This window comes from Oncorhynchus tshawytscha, linkage group LG02, assembly GCF_018296145.1.
Source record: "Oncorhynchus tshawytscha isolate Ot180627B linkage group LG02, Otsh_v2.0, whole genome shotgun sequence".
Taxonomy (NCBI): Eukaryota; Metazoa; Chordata; class Actinopteri; order Salmoniformes; family Salmonidae; genus Oncorhynchus; species Oncorhynchus tshawytscha.
This window is the reverse complement of record NC_056430.1, coordinates 61716804-61739321: the sequence shown is the minus strand read 5'-3', so window position 1 is coordinate 61739321 and position 22518 is coordinate 61716804. Positions and strand designations below refer to the sequence as shown.

General features: G+C 42.4%; 1 protein-coding gene across 4 annotated transcripts in view; it reads right to left on the bottom strand.

The window, feature by feature from the left end:
• LOC112265346 (sprouty-related, EVH1 domain-containing protein 2) overlaps positions 1 to 14086 on the bottom strand; it is a 33649-nt gene extending 19563 nt beyond the window's left edge. For 2 of the 4 annotated variants that reach the window (XM_024442550.2, XM_024442559.2), the window contains exon 1: positions 13669 to 14084. In XM_024442550.2, the coding sequence (XP_024298318.1) occupies positions 13669 to 13694 (26 nt within the window). In that variant the 5' untranslated portion in view covers positions 13695 to 14084. Of the gene's footprint in view, positions 1 to 13668 lie in introns of all 4 variants that reach the window. The other 2 variants (XM_024442544.2, XM_024442569.2) reach the window with 2 other exon arrangements.
• Positions 14087 to 22518: the final 8432 nt, after the last annotated feature.

The following is a 22518-nucleotide window of genomic DNA, read 5'->3' as shown; positions in this document are numbered from 1 at the left end:
CATGCCTTAAAGTGACGATGGACTGTAATTTCTCTTTGCTTATTTGAGCTGTTTTTGATATAAGACCAAGTCCATATTATATCAAATAGGGCTGTCTTCTGTATACCACTCCTATCTTATCACGACTAATTGTCTCAAACGCATTAAGGAAAGAAATTCCCCAAATTAAACTTTTAACAAGGCACACCTGTTAATTGAAATGCATTCCAGGTGACGACCTCATGAAGCTGGTTGAGAGAAAGCCAAGAGTGTGCAAAGCTGTCATCAAGGCAAAGGGTGGCTACTTTGAAGAATCTCAAATATATTTTGATTTGGTTAACACTTTTTTGGTTACTACGTGATTTCATGTGTCATTTCATAGTTTTGATGTCTTCACTATTATTCTACAATGTAGAAAATAGTGAAAATAAAGAAAAACCTGGAATGAGTGGAATTTGTTTACGTTGCTGTTATGTGATCATTTCTCCTTTGCCAAGATAATCCATCCATCTGGCAACTGTGGCATATCAAGAAGCGGATTAAACAGCATGATCATTACACAGGTGCCCCTTGCGCTGGGGACAATAAAAAGGCCACTCTAAAATGTGCAGTTTTGTCACACAACACCACAGATGTCTCAAATTTAGAGAACATACAATTGGCATACTGACTGCAGGAATGTCCACCAGAGCTGGTAGAGAATTGAATATTCATTTCTCTACCATAAGCCGCCTCCAACGTTGTTTTAGAGAATTTGGCAGTATGTCCAACCGGCTTCACAACCACAGACCACTTGTAACCACGCTAACCCAGGACCTCCACATTAGACTTCTTCACCTGCGGGATCGTCTGTGTCCAGCCACCCGGACAGCAGATGAAGCTGATGAGTATTTCTGTCTGTAATAAAGCCCTTTTGTGGGGGAAACTAATTCTGACAGGCTTGGTTCAAAAGTGGTGGGTCCTATGCCCTCCCAGGCCCACCCATGGCAGCACCCCTGACGATTAATGTTTAATCCATAGATTAGGGCCTAAAAAATGTAATTAAATTGACTTGATTTCCTTATATGAATTGTAACTCACAAAAACTGTTGCATGTCGTGTTTATATTTTAACAAAAATATAAATGCAACAATTTCAAAGATTTTTACTGAGTTATAGTTCATATAAGGAAATCAGTCAACTGAAATAAATTAATTAGACCCTAATCTATGGATTTCACATGACCTGGAATACAGATATGCATCTGTTGGTAACAGATATTGTATTCTTAAAAATAAAATAAAAATTCAAAGTAGGGGAGTGGATCAGAAAACCAGTGAACATCTGGTGTGACCACTATTTGCCTCATGCAGCACGACACATCTACTTTGCATAGAGTTCATCAGGCTGTTGTGGAATGCTGTCTCACTCCTCTTCAATGGCTGTGCGAAGTTGCTGGATATTGGTCGGGAACTGGAACACGCTGTCATACACGTCAATCCAGAGCATCCCAAACATGCTCAATGGGTGACATGTCTGGAGACTATGCAGGACATGGAATAGCTGGGACATTTTCAGCTTCCAGGAATTGTGTACAGATCCTTGCAACATGGGGTTGTGGATTATCATGCTGAAACATGAGGTGACATGAGGTCACAATCGTGAATCTGCTTTGCAGTGCAAACAAAACAAAATGGTTGATATAAATGAAACCTACATATTTGCATTCAGCCACAGGACTAAACCCATTTTTGTGAACAAAAAAAAACAACCTGAAAATGATGAGTCACACGTACATCTGCGCTGTGAAATTGGTCCGCGAACGGACTCTGCATCACCCCCTCACCTTCTGCCATATTTGAACGGACACAAACTAGCACCAATTAACACAGCTTTTAAAGAAGAACGCCCATTAGCAGTGGTATGGCTTTGCATGACATAGTATTTAGAATGATATTGTCAAGCTGCTGAAAAAGGTACCAAATATCAGTTATTCAAGCGGCTGCCCGACACCAGATATGAAGAACACAAAGACGCAGCTTTACAAAAAAGTCATGGCCGTCTAAATCTCCATTGTTTTTTTCCCCCAAACGGTCACTTCCCTAATCTCACCCTTGCACTACTCGTCATGCACACCCAGGACACCCGTAAATAAACAAGTCCAATTCATTCCATTTGTCTTTCTAGTCAACGGGGACATTCAAAAGGGGATACTGAGGCAAGTCTAGTCATGTAAGAATCAGCATTGCCATACCATGGGTACAGCACAATTATGTGCATGACAGTACCCCATAGCAGTTGAAAGATGTCTATGTGCCCATGGCTTTTAATATGGTAAACTAACTGTCCAGCTGGCATTTGAAGAGAGCATGGGTGATGGTACACCTCCACTAACACTCCCACACATACACCCTCAGACAAGCTAGGCCCAACTCAGAGACATGTACCTACCATGCCAAGACACATGAGAAATGCACACCAGAGCAATAAGGACACCTGGCTAAAAGCATAACTGCAAAAGGGCTACAAATGAATTCATCAGCAGCAATCCTTTATATATAAAATCCCAGACAAATACACAGGTGCATATGACTTGGGTGTGAGTCACTAGACATGGAAACGGTTTTGTCAAATCCTGACAGACAGGCAGTATTTGAGATCATATGAGAGATGATGACTCCACAGCCCACCCACCCCCAGAGCGCGATAAGCTCGGGTTTTGTTGACACCCCTGGAATGTAGCGGCCATGATAGTACATACTAAAGAGGGGGAGTAATTTCTCTCCCACTGCAGAGGTCACCCCTCTCTCTCTCCCACATCTTCTCTCTGTCTCACACACACACACACACACACACACACCACACACACACACTATGATTATCCCAGATAACCTGGCGGCACTTCCAAACACAATGAATATTCATTTAGAGTTTTGACCAATAAACCGGGTAAAGGAAGGAAGAAATGGCTGAATAAAGCCAGTCTTTGCAAACAAGGCTGACGATCCGTCTCCCCGAGATCCATGAACACGGAGCCCACATGGATGATTCAGAACAATCTCGCAGAGTGCCAGCGAATGTACTCTATGATTACACATCTAAAGACCTGCGAGCACGAGAGAGTCCCCCGGCGTTACCGAAACACCAGCTCTCCTCTGTAAAAGGTGGCAGCATTGCTCCGCTCATCTAACCTACTCCGCCACAGCCAAAACAAAACCTTATCCTAACCACGCAGTAGTCACGAGCAGCAGCCCCTCCAGCAACAGCCACACAGAATATGAGCGAGGAGGAGGACATTGCAGAGTAGACACAGAAAAGACACGGCTAACAGAAACCAGGGAAGCAGCAGAAATACAAAACCCGGGCGGCTTGCCTTTTATAATCGGACATCTCTCCTACATGCCGTGGCCACGGTCACAAATTCCTCATGGTCTCCATCGGCAGACGGTCGCGGTGTGCGAGACGACACAACATCCCAATCACCAGCCTGACCATGGTGGAAGCAGCAGCGGCCGTGCCTGACTTCCAGGCTGTTGGCTCAGAAGTGCTTCCCCACGTACAGTATGATTCAGTCTCCTTGACAAGCAGATGGTGCGTGTGTGTGTGTGTGTGTGTGTGCGAGAGAGAGACGGAGCGAGAGAGTGTAGAGTGTGTGTGTGTGTGTGTGAGTTGAGCATGAGTCATCTCCCGGCAGCCATTCCGCATTCGCCGGCAGTGGCACACAGCACACTCCATCCTCATCCGTCAAGGAGGGGTGAGGGGAGAAACATGGCCTAAGAAGCCCACCACTACCCAAACACAACAGGGGGGTTCCATCCATTCCAAACCAGCTTATTCTCACACACAGGAGTCCAAAAGGAATTTGAAGCAACTGGAACAACTCGCCTATCAGCAAAAGGTTTGCGCACATTGTGTACAGCAGCGAGCAAAGAACATGTACATGTCATGGCTCTCGCTAGCGTGCAGGTCTAAAGAATGTGTGGGTTGAATATTACTCAGCTCTGACTGGACTCCTTATCAGGAGTGTGCGCCGGGTGTCTTAACTTTGTCAGGCTCATAAAAGGAGGTCAAAGGTTTACAATGTCCAAACCCAACCCACAGGTAGGTGTAAAAGACCTGGGGTGATGTCATCCACGGCTCAGAATATAGGAACATAGGTGATCGATAGTCCTTTTTTTTTCTCTCCTCTCGCTCTCCCTTTTTCCCTCTCTGGCAGCTCCCATTCAGGAAGGCTCATCAGTTTCCCCTCCAAGCTCTCATGTCTCTATCACAGGCCATCAGATGAGGATTTTGTACAAGGAGCTGGCAACTAACAACGTTAAAGTCATGGGATACTTTCCTTGCGTTTGAGGTGTAGAGAAGAGGCTGTTCTGTTACTTGATGAACCAGACAAAGCAAAGCAGCAATGGGTCCATCAAGGCTCAGAAGTTTATAGACAACTGTACATGATGGGTTGATTTTCGATAGGGACAAATGATTCTATCAAACAATTAGGGTTAAGGCCTACACATTCATATTCTAACCCAAAATAGGCCAGTCCCACTGAAATTAACAGAGTTATTGTATGTTAATGTCCCCCCCCCAATATTCAACAGTTCGATTCCCTTGGAAGTCGGAGGCCCCCCAGATTGCTTATGACGTGTTCATATGCTACGGCAAAATGTGGAGAGTTACAGAAAATCTGCTTCAAAAATGTACATTTCCCTCTCTGCCCCATGGCAAAATGTGCTGAAATGCATGAAGTTGCCCCCCCCCACATTGTTTTTGTTTTCCCTAAAAAAAGTATTATTTTTGGCTTAGTGTAGGTGCCCCAAATGCATTAGTCTGACCCTATTCAGACACACTCTCCTCCGCTTAGCCGTGCTGTCTATTCATGCCCCTCCCAATTCATTTCAGTTAGGGGCGGTTCGAGGAGGGGCACTAGCCCAACCTGAAACACATTTCATTCCAGAATCATGGGCATTAATATGGAGTTGGTACCCCCTTTGCTGCTATAACAGCCTCCACTTTTCTGGGAAGGCTTTCCCCTAGATGTTGGAACATTGCTGCGGGTATTCGCTTCCATTCAGCCACAAAAGCATTAGTGAGGTCGGCACACTGATGTTGGGCAATTAGGCTTGGCTCGCAATCAGAGTTCCAATTCATCCTAAAGGTGTTTGATGGAGTTGAGGTCAGGGCTCTGTGCAGGCCAGACACGTTCTTCCACAACGATCGCGACAAACCATTTCTGTACGGACCTCACTTTGTGCATCGGGGCTATGTCATGCTGAAACAGGAAAGGGCCTTCCTCAAACTGCTGCTATAAAGTTGAAAGCACAGAATCATCTAGAAAGTCATTGTATGCTGTAGCGTTAAGATTTCCCTTCACTGGAACTAAGAGGCCTAGCCCGAACCATGAAAAACAGCCCCAGAACATTATTCCTCCTCCACCAAACTTTATACTTGGCACTATGCATTGGGGCAGGTGGCGTTCTTCTGGCATCCGCCAAACCCAGATTTGTCCGTCGGAGTGCCAGATGGTGAAGCGTGATTCATCACTCCAGAGAACACGTTTCCACGGCTCCAGAGTCCAAATGTGGCAAGCTTTACAAGCTGATGCTTGGCATTGCGCATGGTGTTCTTAGGCTTGTGTGCGGCTGCTCGGCCATAGAAACACATTTTATGACGAACAATTCTTGTGCCGACATTGATTCCAGAGGCATTTTGGAACTCGGTAGTGAGTGTGGCAACTGAAGACAGACGATTTTAACGCGTTACGCGCTTCACCACTTCAGCCCCGTTCTGTGAGCTTGTGTGGCTTACCACTTCACGTCTGAGCCGTTGTTGCTCCTAGGCGTTTCCACTTCACAATAACAATAATTACAGCTGACTGGCGCAGCTCTAGCAGGGCAGAAATTTTACGAACTGACTTGTTGGAAGGGTGGCATCCTATGACAGTGCCACGCTGAAAGTCCCTGGGCTCTTCAGTACGGACCATTCTACTGTCAGTGTTTGTCTATGGAGATTGCATGGCTGCATGCTCAATTGTATACACCACTGAGGAACAGGTGTGGCTGAAACAGCAGAATCTACTAACTTGAAGGGGTGACCACATACTTTTGGCCATGTAGTGTATGATTGACCACCCTTGGTGCCCACCCATTCTCATTAGGTCAGAGTGCTGTTAATATGGCTCAGATTGGAAGAGGAAGAGTGCGTTCGTGCTGGGTTTTCCTGTTGGCGCGGGAAAAAATTGGGCTGGTAAGTCAAGTTTGGACACACCTACTCATTCAAGGGTTTTTCTTTATTTTTTACAATTTTCTACATTGTAGAATAATAGTGAAGACATCAAAACTATGAAATAACAAATATGGAATCATGTAGTAACCCAAAAAAAAGTGTTAAACATAAAATATATTTAGATTTGAGATTCTTCAAAATAGTCACCGTTTGCCTTGATGACAGCTTTGCACACGCTTGGCATTATCTCAACCAGCTTCATGAGGTTGTCACCTGGAATGAATTTAATTTCAATTAGCAGGTGTGCCTTGTTAAAAGTTACTTTGTGGAATTTCTTTCCTTCTTAATTAATGCTTTTGAGCCAATCAGTTGTGTTATGACAAGGTAGGGGTGGTATACAGAAAATGGTCTTTTGCCGAATAGCACTAAGTCCATATTATGGCAAGAACAGCTCAAATAAGCAAAGAGAGAAAACACCAGCAAAACACCAGTCTCAACATCAACTGTGAAGAGGCAACTCTGAGATGCTGGCCTTCTAGGCAGAGTTCCTCTGTCCAGTGTCTGTGTTATTTTGCCCATCTTAATCTTTTCTTTTTATTGGCCAGTCTGAGATGTGGCTTTTTCTTTGCAACTCTGCCTAGAAGACCAGCATTCCGCAGTCGCCTCTTCACGATTGACGTTGAGACAGGTGTTTTGCGGGTACTATTTAATGAAGCTGCCAGTTGAGGACTTGTGGCATGTGTTTCTCAAACTAGACACTAATGTACTTGTCCTCTTGCTCAGTTGTGCACCGGGGCCTCCCACTCCTCTTTCTATTCTGTTTAGACCAATTTGCGCTGTTCTGTGAAGGGAGTAGTACACAAAATTGTATGAGATCTTCAGTTTCTTGGCAATTTCTCACATGGAATGGCCTTCATTTCTCAGAACAAGAGTAGACGAGTTTTTGAAGAAAGTGCTTTGTTTCTGGCCATTTTGAGCTTGTAATCGAACCCAGAAATTCTGATGCTCCAGATACTCAACTAGTCTAAAGGACAGTTTTATTGCTTCATTAATCAGAACAACAGTTGTCAGCGGTGCTAACATAATTGCAAAAGGGTTTTCTAATGATCAATAAGCCTTTTAAAATCATAAACATGGATTAGCTAACAACGTAACATTGGAACACAGAAGTGATGGTTACTGATAATGGGCCTCTGTAGATATTCAAAAAAAATTTTTATCAGCCATTTCCAGCTACAATAGTCATTTACAACATTAACAATGTCAACACTGTAGTTCTGATCAATTTGATGTTATTTTAAATGGACAAAAAAAGTGTTTTTCTTTCAAAAACAAGGACATTTTTAAGTTACCCCAAACTTTTGAACGGTAGTGTTTGTTTGTGTACACACACACACACACACACACACACACACACACACAGTGGACTGGGCATAAGGTTGGCGAACTACATCTATAATAAAACGCAGTGTTCATCTTTTTATTCTTAACATAAATACATATGCATGTGTGACCCCACGTCAACTGTTCTCCAATATCTACTCCGCAATTTCTCCCCTTTACTATCCAACATTCCTCTTCCTACACATCTCCGATTGGTATAGTATGCTCTAGTATTTACGGGGACCTTTATATGGAAGGTATACCAAATTCAGAATGAAGATGTCACAGTATGGCTGGCAGCTGAAATTGGACAGAAAATGAGAGGCATGTAATCTGTGGCTACAGACCACATGCCTAGTGGTGGCACTACAGACTGAGTGCAACAACACACTTTATTAATATACTCCAGACACACACCACCACCACTACAGAACAGGAGATACTTCTTTACTACATGATTCCATATATGTTACTTCATAGCTTTGATGTCTTCCCGATTATTCTACAATGCGGAAAAATAGTACAAATAAAAGCAAAACCCTTGAATAAGTAGGTGTCCAAACTTGACTGGTACTGTAGTTCGACGGCACTTTTAAATGTTGCATACAGAAAGAGGGTTACATTTCTGTACGTAAATGTTACTTGAGCAGCTGTTCCATAACCACATTGCCAAACCTACTGCCAAAATAAATAGAATAAAACAAACTGCCTCACAGGGGTAAAAAATAAAACAATAATCTGCTCAAATTGTTCCAACCTCTGCACCCTTTCGCCGATAAGAAAACGATGTGATAAGGCTTGGCTTAATCTTACCTCGCCTGCTTATAAACCCCCAAAACACACAACACGCACACAATCACATAAGATCCAATAATCTATTAGCTAAGAAACCTGTTGGTAGTTTTGATTGGTCCTCAATGGGGCATCAAGACAGAGTATGTTAGTGACCATTTCCTACTGCATAAGTTTGCGTTGTAGACTACACTTCCAACAGAAGCGTCTTGAGTTTTTGTCGTGTGTGATTTTTTTGGGAGTCTTTTTAAACCTCCATTGGGGCAAATGTACTGTACATTGGCAAAGGAAAAACGAGGAATACAACTAGTTCTTTGCGACAGTAAAATGAACTTCCTTTTACATGCCCAAATCTAATATCTGCTAAACTAGTCATGATGTCAAACCGTTCACCAGCAATGGGTGACGCTGCTAAAGCAAACATTACGCCAAAGGCCCATCGGCTGGACGTACAGGTTTAGCCGTTCGAGCACACTGTTGCCTCAGGTGGTCCACGGACACAGGAGAAAACAAATGAAAACTCCACACATGCTTATGACATCATCCCCATACAAAATGGTCAGATCTCCGTTTCCCTATCAGAAGAGAGATGGAGCAGATGTTGTTTCACTTGGTCACTGCCAAACATTGCGAATGAGTTCCCTAGCCGTCACAAAGAGAGGGACTATGGTCTTTAACCAAGTCAACCAAACGGGGGGGACACTGTGACCTTGTGCGGTGCTTTCACATGCGCTCCCCTGTCGACAGATATCCGAAACGTGAGCGGGTCTGTGTGGCGAAGTCGATAGAGACAGAATGTGGACCCGTGCGATGCCACTATTGAACTGAAGTAAAGGAAATCCATCTTCCATTACACATGTCACATGGCCTATAGCCCAAATGGCAAACACCATCTCTGCCCCGTGACTTCCCAACCACTAGGCAAAAAGCCCCAATGGTTTTTGTAGTGTACAGGTTGACCACGTCTGAGTCCCTTAAAGTTTGGAGCAGTTTAAGTCAGGATCGAGACCTTAGAATTAAAGAGACTGTGCAGACTAGTGCAGTATTATTCATGTAATGACAAGCTTCATGTCATTGGTGATATACCTCATTGCCATAGGCTTATTGTCTCTCTTTGTTGACGTTCAAACAACGTTTCTGTAGAGGGAAAAATTACACCACTAACAGCAATTATTTGGCTCCAATAGTTTCATCTCGTCTCTGCTTCATTTTGCCGTTGTTGAGCTGAACCCCGCCGGCCCAGCTCATGGAAGGGGAGGGTTGATATGAAATCGATCCAGGGCAGTAATGGGGCTGGGAAGCTGGGGAGAGTTGTGGTGACCTTTCCTCAATGTCATTTTCTCCTCTCAGTGGCATTATTGACAGCTCAGAGTTTGCCGGTTCTGGGGCGTCATTACTCTGATCAATACAACTAGCCAACCCAACCTCCGGAAACAGGATGGGTGGGGGGGACGTGCACATGGATTGGGGGAATGCAAGGCAAGGCAACACCTCACAAACTTGCTGCCTAGAATAGTACAGCTGAGTTTTATTGCACTTAGACCAATAAAACTGGACCACTATTAGCCATTTGGATACATATAATAAAACAGTCTTTAACAGTTGTGTACTGTATGTAGCTGGAATTTGCAGGAACACTGTTGTGTAACTACTCTTTGCTTGAGGGTACTAAAACTTGTGATATCATTCGAGAACTTGAGCATCCCACGCATCCTTTTGTGCACACATGAAACGTTGTCAAGACGACTTTTGTTCCAACATTCCCACCTTTCAATCACGTTCAAATGCTTAAGAAATGTCAACGCCAACGGTTATGGATTGAAGTAACCTGCTTCTTTTAGCACTTTCAGTTCGGATAAACATTTCACAAGCGCAAACTATTATATTTCCTTTTACATTACCATCTGAGTCATGTGTTTACCTATAGGGGTGTGAGTGTACCATAAATCATTAGAAGAAAAGATAGCCTACTCCTTCAGGTCATGGGTTATTGCCAAATCTCTACACGCAGGATGAAGGACATAAAGCTATGAGCAACAGAACCTTTATTGCCAAACATCCAAAGTGTACTCTACACCCAAAAAGATATGCCTTATAGAACGTGTAGGCCAGTGGTGGTCAGTGCCGTTTAATATTAGGGATGACTATTGTATCATTGGTTGTATCATTAGTATAATTTGTTGGGCTAATATGTTGGAGACATCGAAAGAGGTTACAAAAGACAGAAAGGCAAAAAGCGTCCCACTTTTCTCAGAATTCAACTTACAGCATGGATGACTGTCATTCATATTCCATTCACCCAGCTCAGTGTAACATCAATAGGTTTTGGCTACTACATGATCATTTAATTTATACCCATCATGAGGTTGCTACAACTTTGCCTACAAATTAAAGTTTATACCGTGGGTGCACAGGTTGAGAGACAAAATGGAGTAATCAAAAGTGACACATTCAATACTGCCTAAATTGGCTACATTAGCTAAGTAAGTGAAAGGTAAACTAAGAAGAAAAGTTACAAGATATAGCTATGGTTAGGGTTACTGTAAAAAAAATTACATTTTTGGTCATCAACACATACTTGAATAAATCATCTTTGGAAAACATGTAATGGAAGAACAACTTCACCAGAAACAGTGCATTCTGGGTAGGCATCAATGATTTCTCTATTTGTCCAACTCTTCTATGTAAGATTGTGAGAGCCATGAGCCTCCTAGGTTTTGTATTGAAGTCAATGTACCCAGAGGAGGATGGAAGCTAGCTGTTCTCCGGCTACACCATGGTGCTACTCTAGAGGGTGCTGTTGAGGCTACTGCAGACCATTGCAAACAGTGTGTTTTAATCAGTTATTTGGTAGGAATGGGTATGAGTAATCGAGTACTCGAACTTACATCAAACCTATCTTTAATCGGAGATCACGTTTTTCAAATACTGTAAAAAAAGATTTGGTCAAAACTCGGTCATCTTTGAAGACAACGTTAATTTGCTTTGACTCGTGTTCCTTTTGTACATATGCATTTGCAGGGGCACAACAAAAACTAAACAAATCGGTCCCGTGTGGCTCAGTTGGTAGAGCATGGTGCTTGCAATGCTAACATTATCGGTTCGATTCACGCAGGGGACCAGTATAAAAAATGATGTAGGCCTACTAAGTCGCTCTGGATAAGAATGTCTGCTAAATTACAAAAAAATAAATAATCAAATGTACCAAACGGTTCTCCCTAAATTCCCTTTCCCACGGTCTCTCACTCAATTGCGTTTCTGACCGCTCCCTCTACACATGCATGCTGTGTGCCACACACAACCTTGTGCTAGGTCTTTAGAAATACAAATGCCTATAAAAAAACATATCTAACTGATGGGATATACAAGCTACATTCCATGCCAAATGACGATAGTTTTATCACAAATTCAAAATGGACTGGTTGACTGAAGGAAATACGTGTTCCAACAACAAGCTGCTGTTTTGGAATAATTGCGTCCAGTCTAATTTCCACTCAGGCTACTTTGCAGTTGTGACTAGTTACCACAACCACAAAGTCAAAATTGGCTATACGGTAAAACATTATTAAAACAAAAACTTGCTTTTCAGGCTTAATTTAAGGTTAGGCATAATGTTAGCAGTGTTGTTAGGGTTAGGTTTAAATAAAATATTAAGAGGAGAAATTGTAGAAATAGGCGGGGTTTATGACAACACTACTTTGCGAACTGCTAGTGCCATTTAGAATTGGTTAGCCTATGCTATAACCCCCCTAAACAGCGACAGGTTCCACACTGAAAATATGAACAGATTGATAAATAGAAATGGCATATTTTCATCAGAATCATTAAGCCTAGGCCAACTAAATCGAATGCATGTATATTGAAAAAAAGACAGATTTGAGTTTGTAACACTAAAAAAATGGTCTTTCAACTCGCAAAATTGAGCCTGGTAAAAAATAATTAAAAAAAAAAAATCAGAGAAAAAACAAGGCTATGCCATTGCACAGCCATATGATTCTACAAGCAAACACCACTGCGGAGGCTACTAACTTTTTAAAGAATGTGTTCCACGATAAAATATAACCATGTGAAATTACTTTTTCAATTAATTACTTTTAAAATTGCACTTTTTTATTGACTGGGTTATTTTAGCAATTAGGATGTGTTATTTGTAATGGTTATGATAAATTATGCATTGGTGGCATATAGATAAATGTTCTAAAAATATTTTTTTCTTAATTTGAGTACTGGAAAAACAATCATGCAAGTACTCAAAGTAATAAAAAAAATGGCAAATGTCCATCCCTATTATTTGGTGAAACGTGAAAATATTTAGTACCTATAGTTTTATCTAAAAAATATATATTTTTTAATGTTTCACTATTTTTATGAAATTCAATTAATAGGATGGTCCTCCTTCCTTCACTGAGGAAGCTATATGTAGGCTACAATAGGATATCTATTTTGAAAAGCAAAAGTGTGTATGCCTATAAGTAAGATGGAATGAACTTGTACACGAGAAAATGGCATGTGTGAAAATGGGTTGACCCCCAGAAATAGAGGGAGAAAAAAATGTAACAACCAACCAAAAAGCCTAACGTAACGCACAAGGTACTTAAGAAAATAAAACAGTTTAGGACGGAAATGTTGACTATCATTCGGCACTGGACTGAATCAACTGGATTATCTTTCCAACTAGACATTCATATTTGATCGTACTCAGAAAACTATGAAATATTCGTGTAAACTCTATCAACGCGGCGCGCACCCTCTCGGCCTTAGCGGTTGGTATTTTTATGAATGAAGGACAGTATGCAAATTAGAGCGATTCACGAAAAGAAATGGCGGATATGGCATATCAGTCCCCCACAAAGAAAGACTTTCTAGCCAACAGCGCCAACAATGCAAACGAAAGCTACTTTTCCGTGACCGTGCACCCACATAATCTACATTGTGGTCAACATACAATGTTGTTATACATTCTACCGTGTTATTTGCATGGCAAATGGTGATATGAAGTGCAGTTGAAACTATTCACTGTAAACCCTTTACAAAATGTTTCCGATCCAACCCCTCCCCTCGTCCCCCCCTCTTTCAAGGCTGTAGTCGTTCAGGAGGGCGAGGGGGCCTAACCATCTCGCTCCTCTGTCCACTAACGTTACATTGTAACAAAGCATTCTCAACTTCGGGGGGAAAAACTTTAGGTCCACTCTCCTCATCCATCTCAGTATCCCATCAACAGACATGCATAACATGGGTATAATTCGAGAATTTATAACATGCAAAATAAGAATTAAGACTACTTTTGTGAAGTAGCTAACGTTATAGGCTACTCACTCATCTGGGTGTGTTTCCTCGGTCATTTTTTCGTTTCACCTACAATAATATCCCGCCGAGGGTACGTAATGTGGTGTCTTCATTTTATCTTTCCCTTCTCGTCAAACCCCTCGATCACACACTAACAGCCGTAGTTTAGTTTTCCGAGTGTTTTTTTCCGTTTGTTTGCGTTATTTCTCGCTTCTCTTCTTCGTCTCTCAGCACTTTACTACAATTATTCGAGCGCATCCACGAGAGAGTAAATCCCTTTGGAATACCTTCACCGATTTAATCCCGTCGCGCCCCATGCCTAAATGCGGTAATTAAAATCGTGCGTTGATGTCGGTGAGGATGGCCCCGTACGAGCCCCATCTCTGGTTACTCCATGTTGGATTCTGTAGGTAGAAGCCAACGCCGCCGACTCTGGAAGTGGAGAGGGGGGGCTTGCGGAAACGATGACGTCAGACCCGAAGGACTGCAGATCTTATAGAATTTTTAGGGATGTCCAAAGCTAGCAGTGGACTATTTGGCTATACGAAATTAGGATGTATGTGTTTCCCTATTTCTACTGTTTTGCACAATAAGGTCACTTTCAGTACTTTACATTTACATCACAATTTGGCCTGTACTTATCATAGATATGTGCCTCCTATTTACATTTTCAAGTAGTGCTGGTATATTATGAAGATGTGGACACAGGGTTAATGATACCTAATGTAGACAATGTATGAACTAGTGAGTAACCTGAATACCTCAATCATGATTATTGTGCATTCATAACAGCTGAAGTTACTGGAATTCAACATATTTTTCATCGCACCATCATCAATTATTTGCCAAACACATCTGTTGTTCACTGACACAATATGTAATGAGAAAAAAATAAAGAAAAAATATATCAAATCAAATTGTATTGGTCACATACACATGGTTAACAGATATTATTGTGAGTGTAGCGAAATGCTTGTGCTTTTAGTTCCCGACAGTGCAGCAATATCTAACAAGTAATCTAACAATTCCACAAAAACGACCTAATACACACAAATCTGAGTAAAGGAATGGAATAAGAATATATACTGTACATATAAATATATGAATGAGCAATGACAGAGCGGCATAGGCAAGATGCAATAGATGGTATAAAATACAGTATATACATATGAGATGAGTAATGCAAGATATGTAAACATTATTAAAGTGGCATTATTAAAGTGACTAGTGTTCCATTTATTAAAGTGGCAAATGATTTCAAGTCTATATATAGGCAGCAGTCTCACTGTGTTAGTGATGGCTGTTTAATCTGATGGTCTTGAGATATAAGCTATTTTTCAGTCTCTCAGTCCCAACTTTGATGCACCTGTACTGACCTCACCTTCTGGATGATACAGGGTGAACAGGCAGTGGCTCGGGTGGTTGTTGTCCTTGAGGATCTTTTTGGCCTTCCTAGGACATCGGGTGCTGTAGGTGTCCTGGAGGGCAGGTAGTGTGCCCCCGGTAATGCGTTGTGCAAACTGCACCACCCTCTGGAGAGCCCTGCTGTTATGGGCGGTGCAGTTGCCGTACCAGGCGGTGTAGAGCAGCTGTAGATAGTTTTCAATTAAGGTCATTTTATCACATTACCGCTGTTTCAGCCTTATTGACAATGAAAATATATTTTTTCTATTGCCAATAAACTGAAGTTCAATTTCTTACACATAGAAGGCACAACGAACCATGGTCCAAACTACAATAGGTGGCTTCTATCACCACCTAGTGGTCAACATATATGTTACATTAATTTGCCATTCACAACTGTCCAGATTACATTTTAAGCAGCGGTGGGAAAAGTACAAATATTGTCAAACTGAATAAAAGTAAAGATATCTTAATAGAAAATGAATTCTGTAGGAATATATTGGAGTAAAAGTAAAATTTGTAAAAAAATATGAATAGTAAAGTACAGATACCCCCCAAAAAACTACTTAAGTAGTACTTTAAAGTATTTTTCCTTAAGTACTTTACACCACTGCAATTTATATGATCTCATATATTACATTTTGGTGTAAAATGACCTAGCACGTACTGACATGACATTGCATGGTATCCTACTCTTGCATTGTACTATAATATTATTGCATTGTGTCACCATGTTATTAGTAATACTTTTAGTTTGACATCAACGTAGCTAGAAAATATGTTTTACACTTTGCTTTATATATATCGGTGAATTATATTATTCGTTTTTTAAACAGTTAACAAAAAACAAAGTGGGGGTTCTACAAATGATTACAATACCACAGCAATCGGCTCCCGAGGGACGCAGTAGTCTAAGGCGCCACTGCAGACTCTGGTTCGATCCCGGGCTGTATAACAACCGGCCGTGATCGGGAGTCCCATAGGGTGGCGCACAATTGGCCCATCGTCGTTAGGTGAGGGTTGGGCCGGGGTAGGCCGTCATTGTAAATAACAATTTATTCTGACTTGCCAAATTGAATAAAATAAATAAATAAATAAATAGCATGTTATGGCCAAATACAGTAGAGGGAGCCAAAATCTGTTGGATGCTTCAATCAATGGTTACGTTCAGATTCTCTACCCTTCTCCTGAAGTGTAACATACTACAGTGTAGTATAGAATACTACAGTACTTACTTTAGAATTCTGTAGTAAACTGTAGTATACTGTAGAATACTATACTACACACTGTAGTATCCCTCGATCATATGTAGTACTTACTATAGAATTTTGTAGTATAGTGTAGAATAATATAGTAAATACTACAGTATACTACAGACTGCAAAAACGCTACAGTAAATGCTACAGTAATGTCCACAAAAACACTACAGTCTGCAAAAAACACTACAGTAATTACTCAAGTATATACTACAGTATTTAATGTGCATATACCAGTGGAGGCTGGTGAGAGGAGCTATAAGAGGTTGGGCTCATTGCAATGGCTGGAATTGTATAAATGTATAGACCATATATTGTGTTCCCTACAGGTTATAGAAAAGAGCAGAAGCTCTGAACTACCTCAAACCTCAAACACTATAGTAAATACTACAGTAATGTCCACAAAAACACTACAGTAATTACTACAGTCTGCAAAAACGTTACAGTAATTACTACAGTCTACCAAAATAAAACAGTTATTACTATATAAATATACACCGTTTTTTTTACTACATTATTTATTTTATATTATAAACCAGGTAGTTTGAACCCTGAATGCTGATTGGCTGAAAGCCGTGGAATATCAGACCATATACCATGGGTATACAATTTTTTGTACTTTTTACTGGTTTAATTATGTTGGCAACCAATTTATAATAGCAATAAGGCCCCTCGGGGGTTTGGGGTATATGGCAAATATACCACGGCTAAGGGCTGTATCCAGGCACTCCGCGTTGCGTCATTCAGAATGTAGCCATACTCTTCTAAATCCCAAAACAACCCCTAGCCCCTACACCCTAGGCACTCCAGGAAGTAAATCTGAGATGATAGGATAGACCTTTGCATTATGGTAATACCTTTTGCCTTCTCATTGGCTGGTGAAATGTTGCCGTATTGCTTCCATTAATTTTTTTATATATTTTTTAATATTCTTAAAATATTTTTTTTCACCTTTATTTAACCAGGTAGGCAAGTTGAGAACAAGTTCTCATTTACAATTGCGACCTGGCCAAGATAAAGCAAAGCAGTTCGACAGATACAACGACACAGAGTTACACATGGAGTCAAACAAACATACAGTCAATAATACAGTATAAACAAGTCTACATATGATGTGAGCAAATGAGGTGAGATAAGGTAGGTAAAGGCAAAAAAAAGGCCATGGTGGCAAAGTAAATACAATATAGCAAGTAAAACACTGGAATGGTAGATTTGCAGTGGAAGAATGTGCAAAGTAGAAATAAAAATAATGGGGTGCAAAGGAGCTAAATAAATAAATAAATAAAATAAATACAGTTGGGAAAGAGGTAGTTGTTTGGGCTAAATTATAGGTGGGCTATGTACAGGTGCAGTAATCTGTGAGCTGCTCTGACAGTTGGTGCTTAAAGCTAGTGAGGGAGATACGTTTTTCCAGTTTCAGAGATTTTTGTAGTTCGTTCCAGTCATTGGCAGCAGAGAACTGGAAGGCGGCCAAAGAAATAATTGGTTTTGGGGGTGACTAGAGAGATATACCTGCTGGAGCGTGTGCTACAGGTGGGAGATGCTATGGTGACCAGCGAGCTGAGATAAGGGGGTACTTTACCTAGCAGGGTCTTGTAGATGACATGGAACCAGTGGGTTTGGCGATGAGTATGAAGCGAGGGCCAGCCAACGAGGGCGTACAGGTCACAGTGGTGGGTAGTGTATGGGGCTTTGGTGACAAAACGGATTGCACTGTGATAGACTGCATCCAATTTGTTGAGTAGGGTATTCGAGGCTATTTTGTAAATGACATCGCCGAAGTCGAGGATTGGTAGGATGGTCAGTTTTACAAGGGTATGTTTGGCAGCATGAGTGAAGGATGCTTTGTTGCGAAATAGGAAGCCAATTCTAGATTTAACTTTGGATTGGAGATGTTTGATGTGGGTCTGGAAGGAGAGTTTAAAGTCTAACCAGACACCTAGGTATTTGTGGTTGTCCACGTAAGTCAGAGCCGTCCAGAGTAGTGATGTTGGACAGGCCGGCAGGTGCAGGCAGCGATCGGTTGAAGAGCATGCATTTAGTTTTACTTGTATTTAAGAGCAATTGGAGGCCACGGAAGGAGAGTTGTATGGCATTGAAGCTTGCCTGGAGGGTTGTTAACACAGGGTCCAAAGAAGGACCAGAAGTACACAGAATGGTGTCGTCTGCGTAGAGATAGATCAGAGACTCACCAGCAGCAAGAGCGACAACATTGATGTATACAGAGAAGAGAGTCGGTCCAAGAATTGAACCCTGTGGCACCCCCATAGAGACTGCCAGAGGTCCGGACAGCAGACCCTCCGATTTGACACACTGAACTCTATCAGAGAAGTAGTTGGTGAACCAGGCGAGGCAATCATTTGAGAAACCAAGGCTGTCGAGTCTGCCGATGAGGATGTGGTGATTGACAGAGTCGAAAGCCTTGGCCAGATCAATGAATACGGCTGCACAGTAATGTTTCTTATCGATGGCGGTTAAGATATCGTTTAGGACCTTGAGCGTGGCTAGGTCTGTAGCAGTTTGTGTCAAGAGTGTCCCCCCCTTTGAAGAGGGGGATGACCGCAGCTGCTTTCCAATCTTTGGGAATCTCAGACGACACGAAAGAGAGGTTGAACAGGCTAGTAATAGGGGTGGCAACAATTTTGGCAGATCATTTTTAGAAAGAAAGGGTCCAGATTGTCTAGCCTGGCTGATTTGTAGGGGTCCAGATTTTGCAGCTCTTTCAGAACATCAGCTGACTGGATTTGGGAGAAGGAGAAATGGGGAAGGCTTGGGCGAGTTGCTGTGGGGGGTGCAGTGCTGTTGACCGAGGTAAGAGTACCCAGGTGGAAAGCATGGCCAGCCGTAGAAAAATGCTTATTGAAATTCTCAATTATGGTGGATTTATCAGTGGTGACAGTGTTTCCTATCTTCAGTGCAGTGGGCAGCTGGGAGGAGGTGTTCTTATTCTCCATATTCTCCAGTGTCCCAGAACATTTTTTGAGTTAGTGTTGCAGGAAGCAAATTTCTGCTTGAAAAAGCTAGCCTTGGCTTTTCTCACTTCCTGTGTATAATGGTTTCTAGCTTCCCTGAACAGCTGCATATCACGGGGGCTGTTCGATGCTAATGCAGAACGCCATAGGATGTTTTTGTGTTGGTTAAGGGCAGTCAGGTCTTTGGAGAACCAAGGGCTATATCTGTTCCTGGTTCTAAATTTCTTGAATGGGGAATGCTTATTTAAGATGGTTAGGAAGGCATTTAAAAAAAATACCTAGGCATCCTCTACTGACAGGATGAGATCAATATCCTTCCAGGATACCCCAGCCAGGTCGATTAGAAAGGCCTGCTCGCTGAAGTGTTTCAGGGAGCGTTTGACAGTGATGAGTGGAGGTCGTTTGACCGCTGACCCATTCCGGATGCAGGCAAAGAGGCAGTGATCGCTGAGATCTTGGTTGAAGACAGCAGAGGTGTATTTAGAGGGCAAGTTGGTTAGGATGATATCTATGAGGGTGCCCGTGTTTAAGGCTTTGGGGAGGTACCTGGTAGGTTCATTGATAATTTGTGTGAGATTGAGGGCATCAAGCTTAGATTGTAGGATGGCTGGGGTGTTAAGCATGTTCCAGTTTAGGTCGCCTAGCAGCACAAGCTCTGAAGATAGATGGGGGGCAATCAGTTCACATATGGTGTCCAGAGCACAGCTGGGGGCAGAGGGTGGTCTATGGCAGGCGGCAACGGTGAGAGACTTGTTTTTAGAGAAGTGGATTTTTAAAAGTAGAAGTTCAAATTGTTTGGGTACAGACCTGGATAGTAGGACAGAACTCTGCAGGCTATCTTTGCAGTAGATTGCAACACCGGCCCCTTTGGCAGTTCTATCTTGTCTGAAAATGTTGTAGTTTGGGATGAAAATTTCAGAATTTTTGGTGGTCTTCCTAAGCGAGGATTCAGACACAGCTAGAACATCCGGGTTGGCAGAGTGTGCTAAAGCAGTGAATAGAACAAACTTAGGGAGGAGGCTTCTAATGTTAACATGCATGAAACCAAGGCATTTACAGTTACAGAAGTCATCAAAAGAGAGCGCCTGGGGAATAGGAGTGGAGCTAGGCACTGCAGGGCCTGGATTCACCTCTACATTGCCAGAGGAACAGAGGAGGAGTAGGATAAGGGTACGGCTAAAAGCAATAAGAATTGGTCGTCTAGAATGTCTGGAACAGAGAGTAAAAGGAGGTTTCTGGGGGCGATAAAATAGCTTCAAGGTATAATGTACAGACAAAGGTATGGTAGGATGTGAATACAGTGGAGGTAAAACTAGGTATTAAGTGATGCAGAGATTGTCCTCTGAGATTGACAACAGTTACAAGGGAGTAGTGCACTGGGGTCAATTATTCAGATGGTTTGATTTGGTTTAACATACCTTGGAAAATGAAATGTGTGTGTGTATGCATGTGTCACACCTGTGTGTGTGTGTGTGTGTGTGTGTGTGTGTGTGTGTGTGTGTGTGTGTGTGTGTGTGTGTGTGTGTGTGTGTGTGTGTGCGTGTGTACAGTGCCTTCAGAAAGTATTCACACCCCTTGACCCAGCTCTACGTATTTTACTGGATTGTGACTCACTGACGCCGCCCTCGGTTAGAGGGGAATAAAGCAGCCCAAGAGTTAACACATACAGGAACTTTATTTAAACACACTAAGGAAGATGAACATGGGGATGAAAAGTGGGAGAGGTAGTGGAATACCAGTGGTTCTGTAGAAGCCCGGGATCTGGTCTTCTGTGGCATAATGTGAAAAATACTGTATATTCTGCTCAATACGGGCTAAACAAGCTTCCTGTACTCATGACATATGCAGTGACGTCCACAACGCTGCAACTCCCTGGTTCTCCAACATAGAAGAACAATCCACGCGCTGGGTTGCTGGGGATTTGGCCCCACCTGGTGCTGAGTATCATCACATAGGTGGAGGAGAGGGGCCATTGGGTCCATAATGCATCGTCAGCAGGCGTGGGGATCCAGAGAGGGGGTATAATCCACATTGTTATCAGGTTTCAGGTAAGACCCAAGTGCAGACTGTGTTGAAGTAACAATGTTTATTGCAACAACAGGGGCAGGCAAACGACAGGTCAAGGCAGGCAGGGGTCGATAATCCAGAGTAGAGGGTCCAAGGTACAGAATGGCAGACAGGCCCAGGGTCAGGTCAGGCAGAGGTCGGTAATCCAGAGTAGGGGCAAGGGCACCGGACGGAAGGCAGACTCAAAGTCAGGACAGGCAAGGGTCAAAACCAGGAGGAGGAGAAAAAGAGAGACTGAGGAAAAGCAGGAGCTGAGACAAAACACTGGTTGACTTGAACAAATAAGACGAACTGGCACAGGCAGACAGAAAACACAGGTATATATACCCAGGGGATAAGTAGGGAAGATGGGCGACACCTGGGGGGGGGGGGCAAGCACAAGGACAGGTAAAACAGATCATGGCGTGACAATTGTAGTAGTTCACTGGAGACCCCGGGGCCATGCTCTACTGGACAGCAGGTGGGCAGTGTGGAAAGTACCCTGTGTGGTCTCTGTGGGCTCTAGTACTCTAGTGGTGTCAGCAAAGTCACAAATCCGGTGAGACAAAGGATCATGAAAGAGAGTGACCTGGGTCTATGTATTTAACTGGATTGTGACTGACGCCGCCCCCGGTTAGAGGGGAATAAAGCAGCCCAAGTGTTTATTTAGCTTTATTTAAACACACTGAGGCAGATGAACAGGGGGATGTACACTACCGGTCCAAAGTTTTAGAACACCTATTCGTTCAAGGGTTTTTCTTTATTTTGACTATTTTCTACATTGTAGAATAATAGTGAAGACATCAAAACTATGAAATAACACATATGGAATCATGTAGTAACCAAAAAAGTGTTAAACAAATCTAAATATATTTTACATTTCAGATTCTCAAATAGCCACCCTTTGCCTTGATGACAGCTTTGCACACTCTTGGCATTCTCTCAACCAGCTTCACCTGGAATAATTTTCCAATGGTCTTGAAGGAGTTCCCACATATGCTGAGCACTTGTTGGCTGATTTTCTGTCACTCTGCGGTACGACTCATCCCAAACCATCTCAATTTTGTTGATGTCAAGGGATTGTGGAGGCCAGGTCATCTAATGGAGCACTCCATCTCTTTCCTTCTTGGCAAAATAACCCTTACAGAGCCTGGAGGTGTGTTGGGTCATTGTCCTGTTGGAAAAACAAATGATAGTCCCAC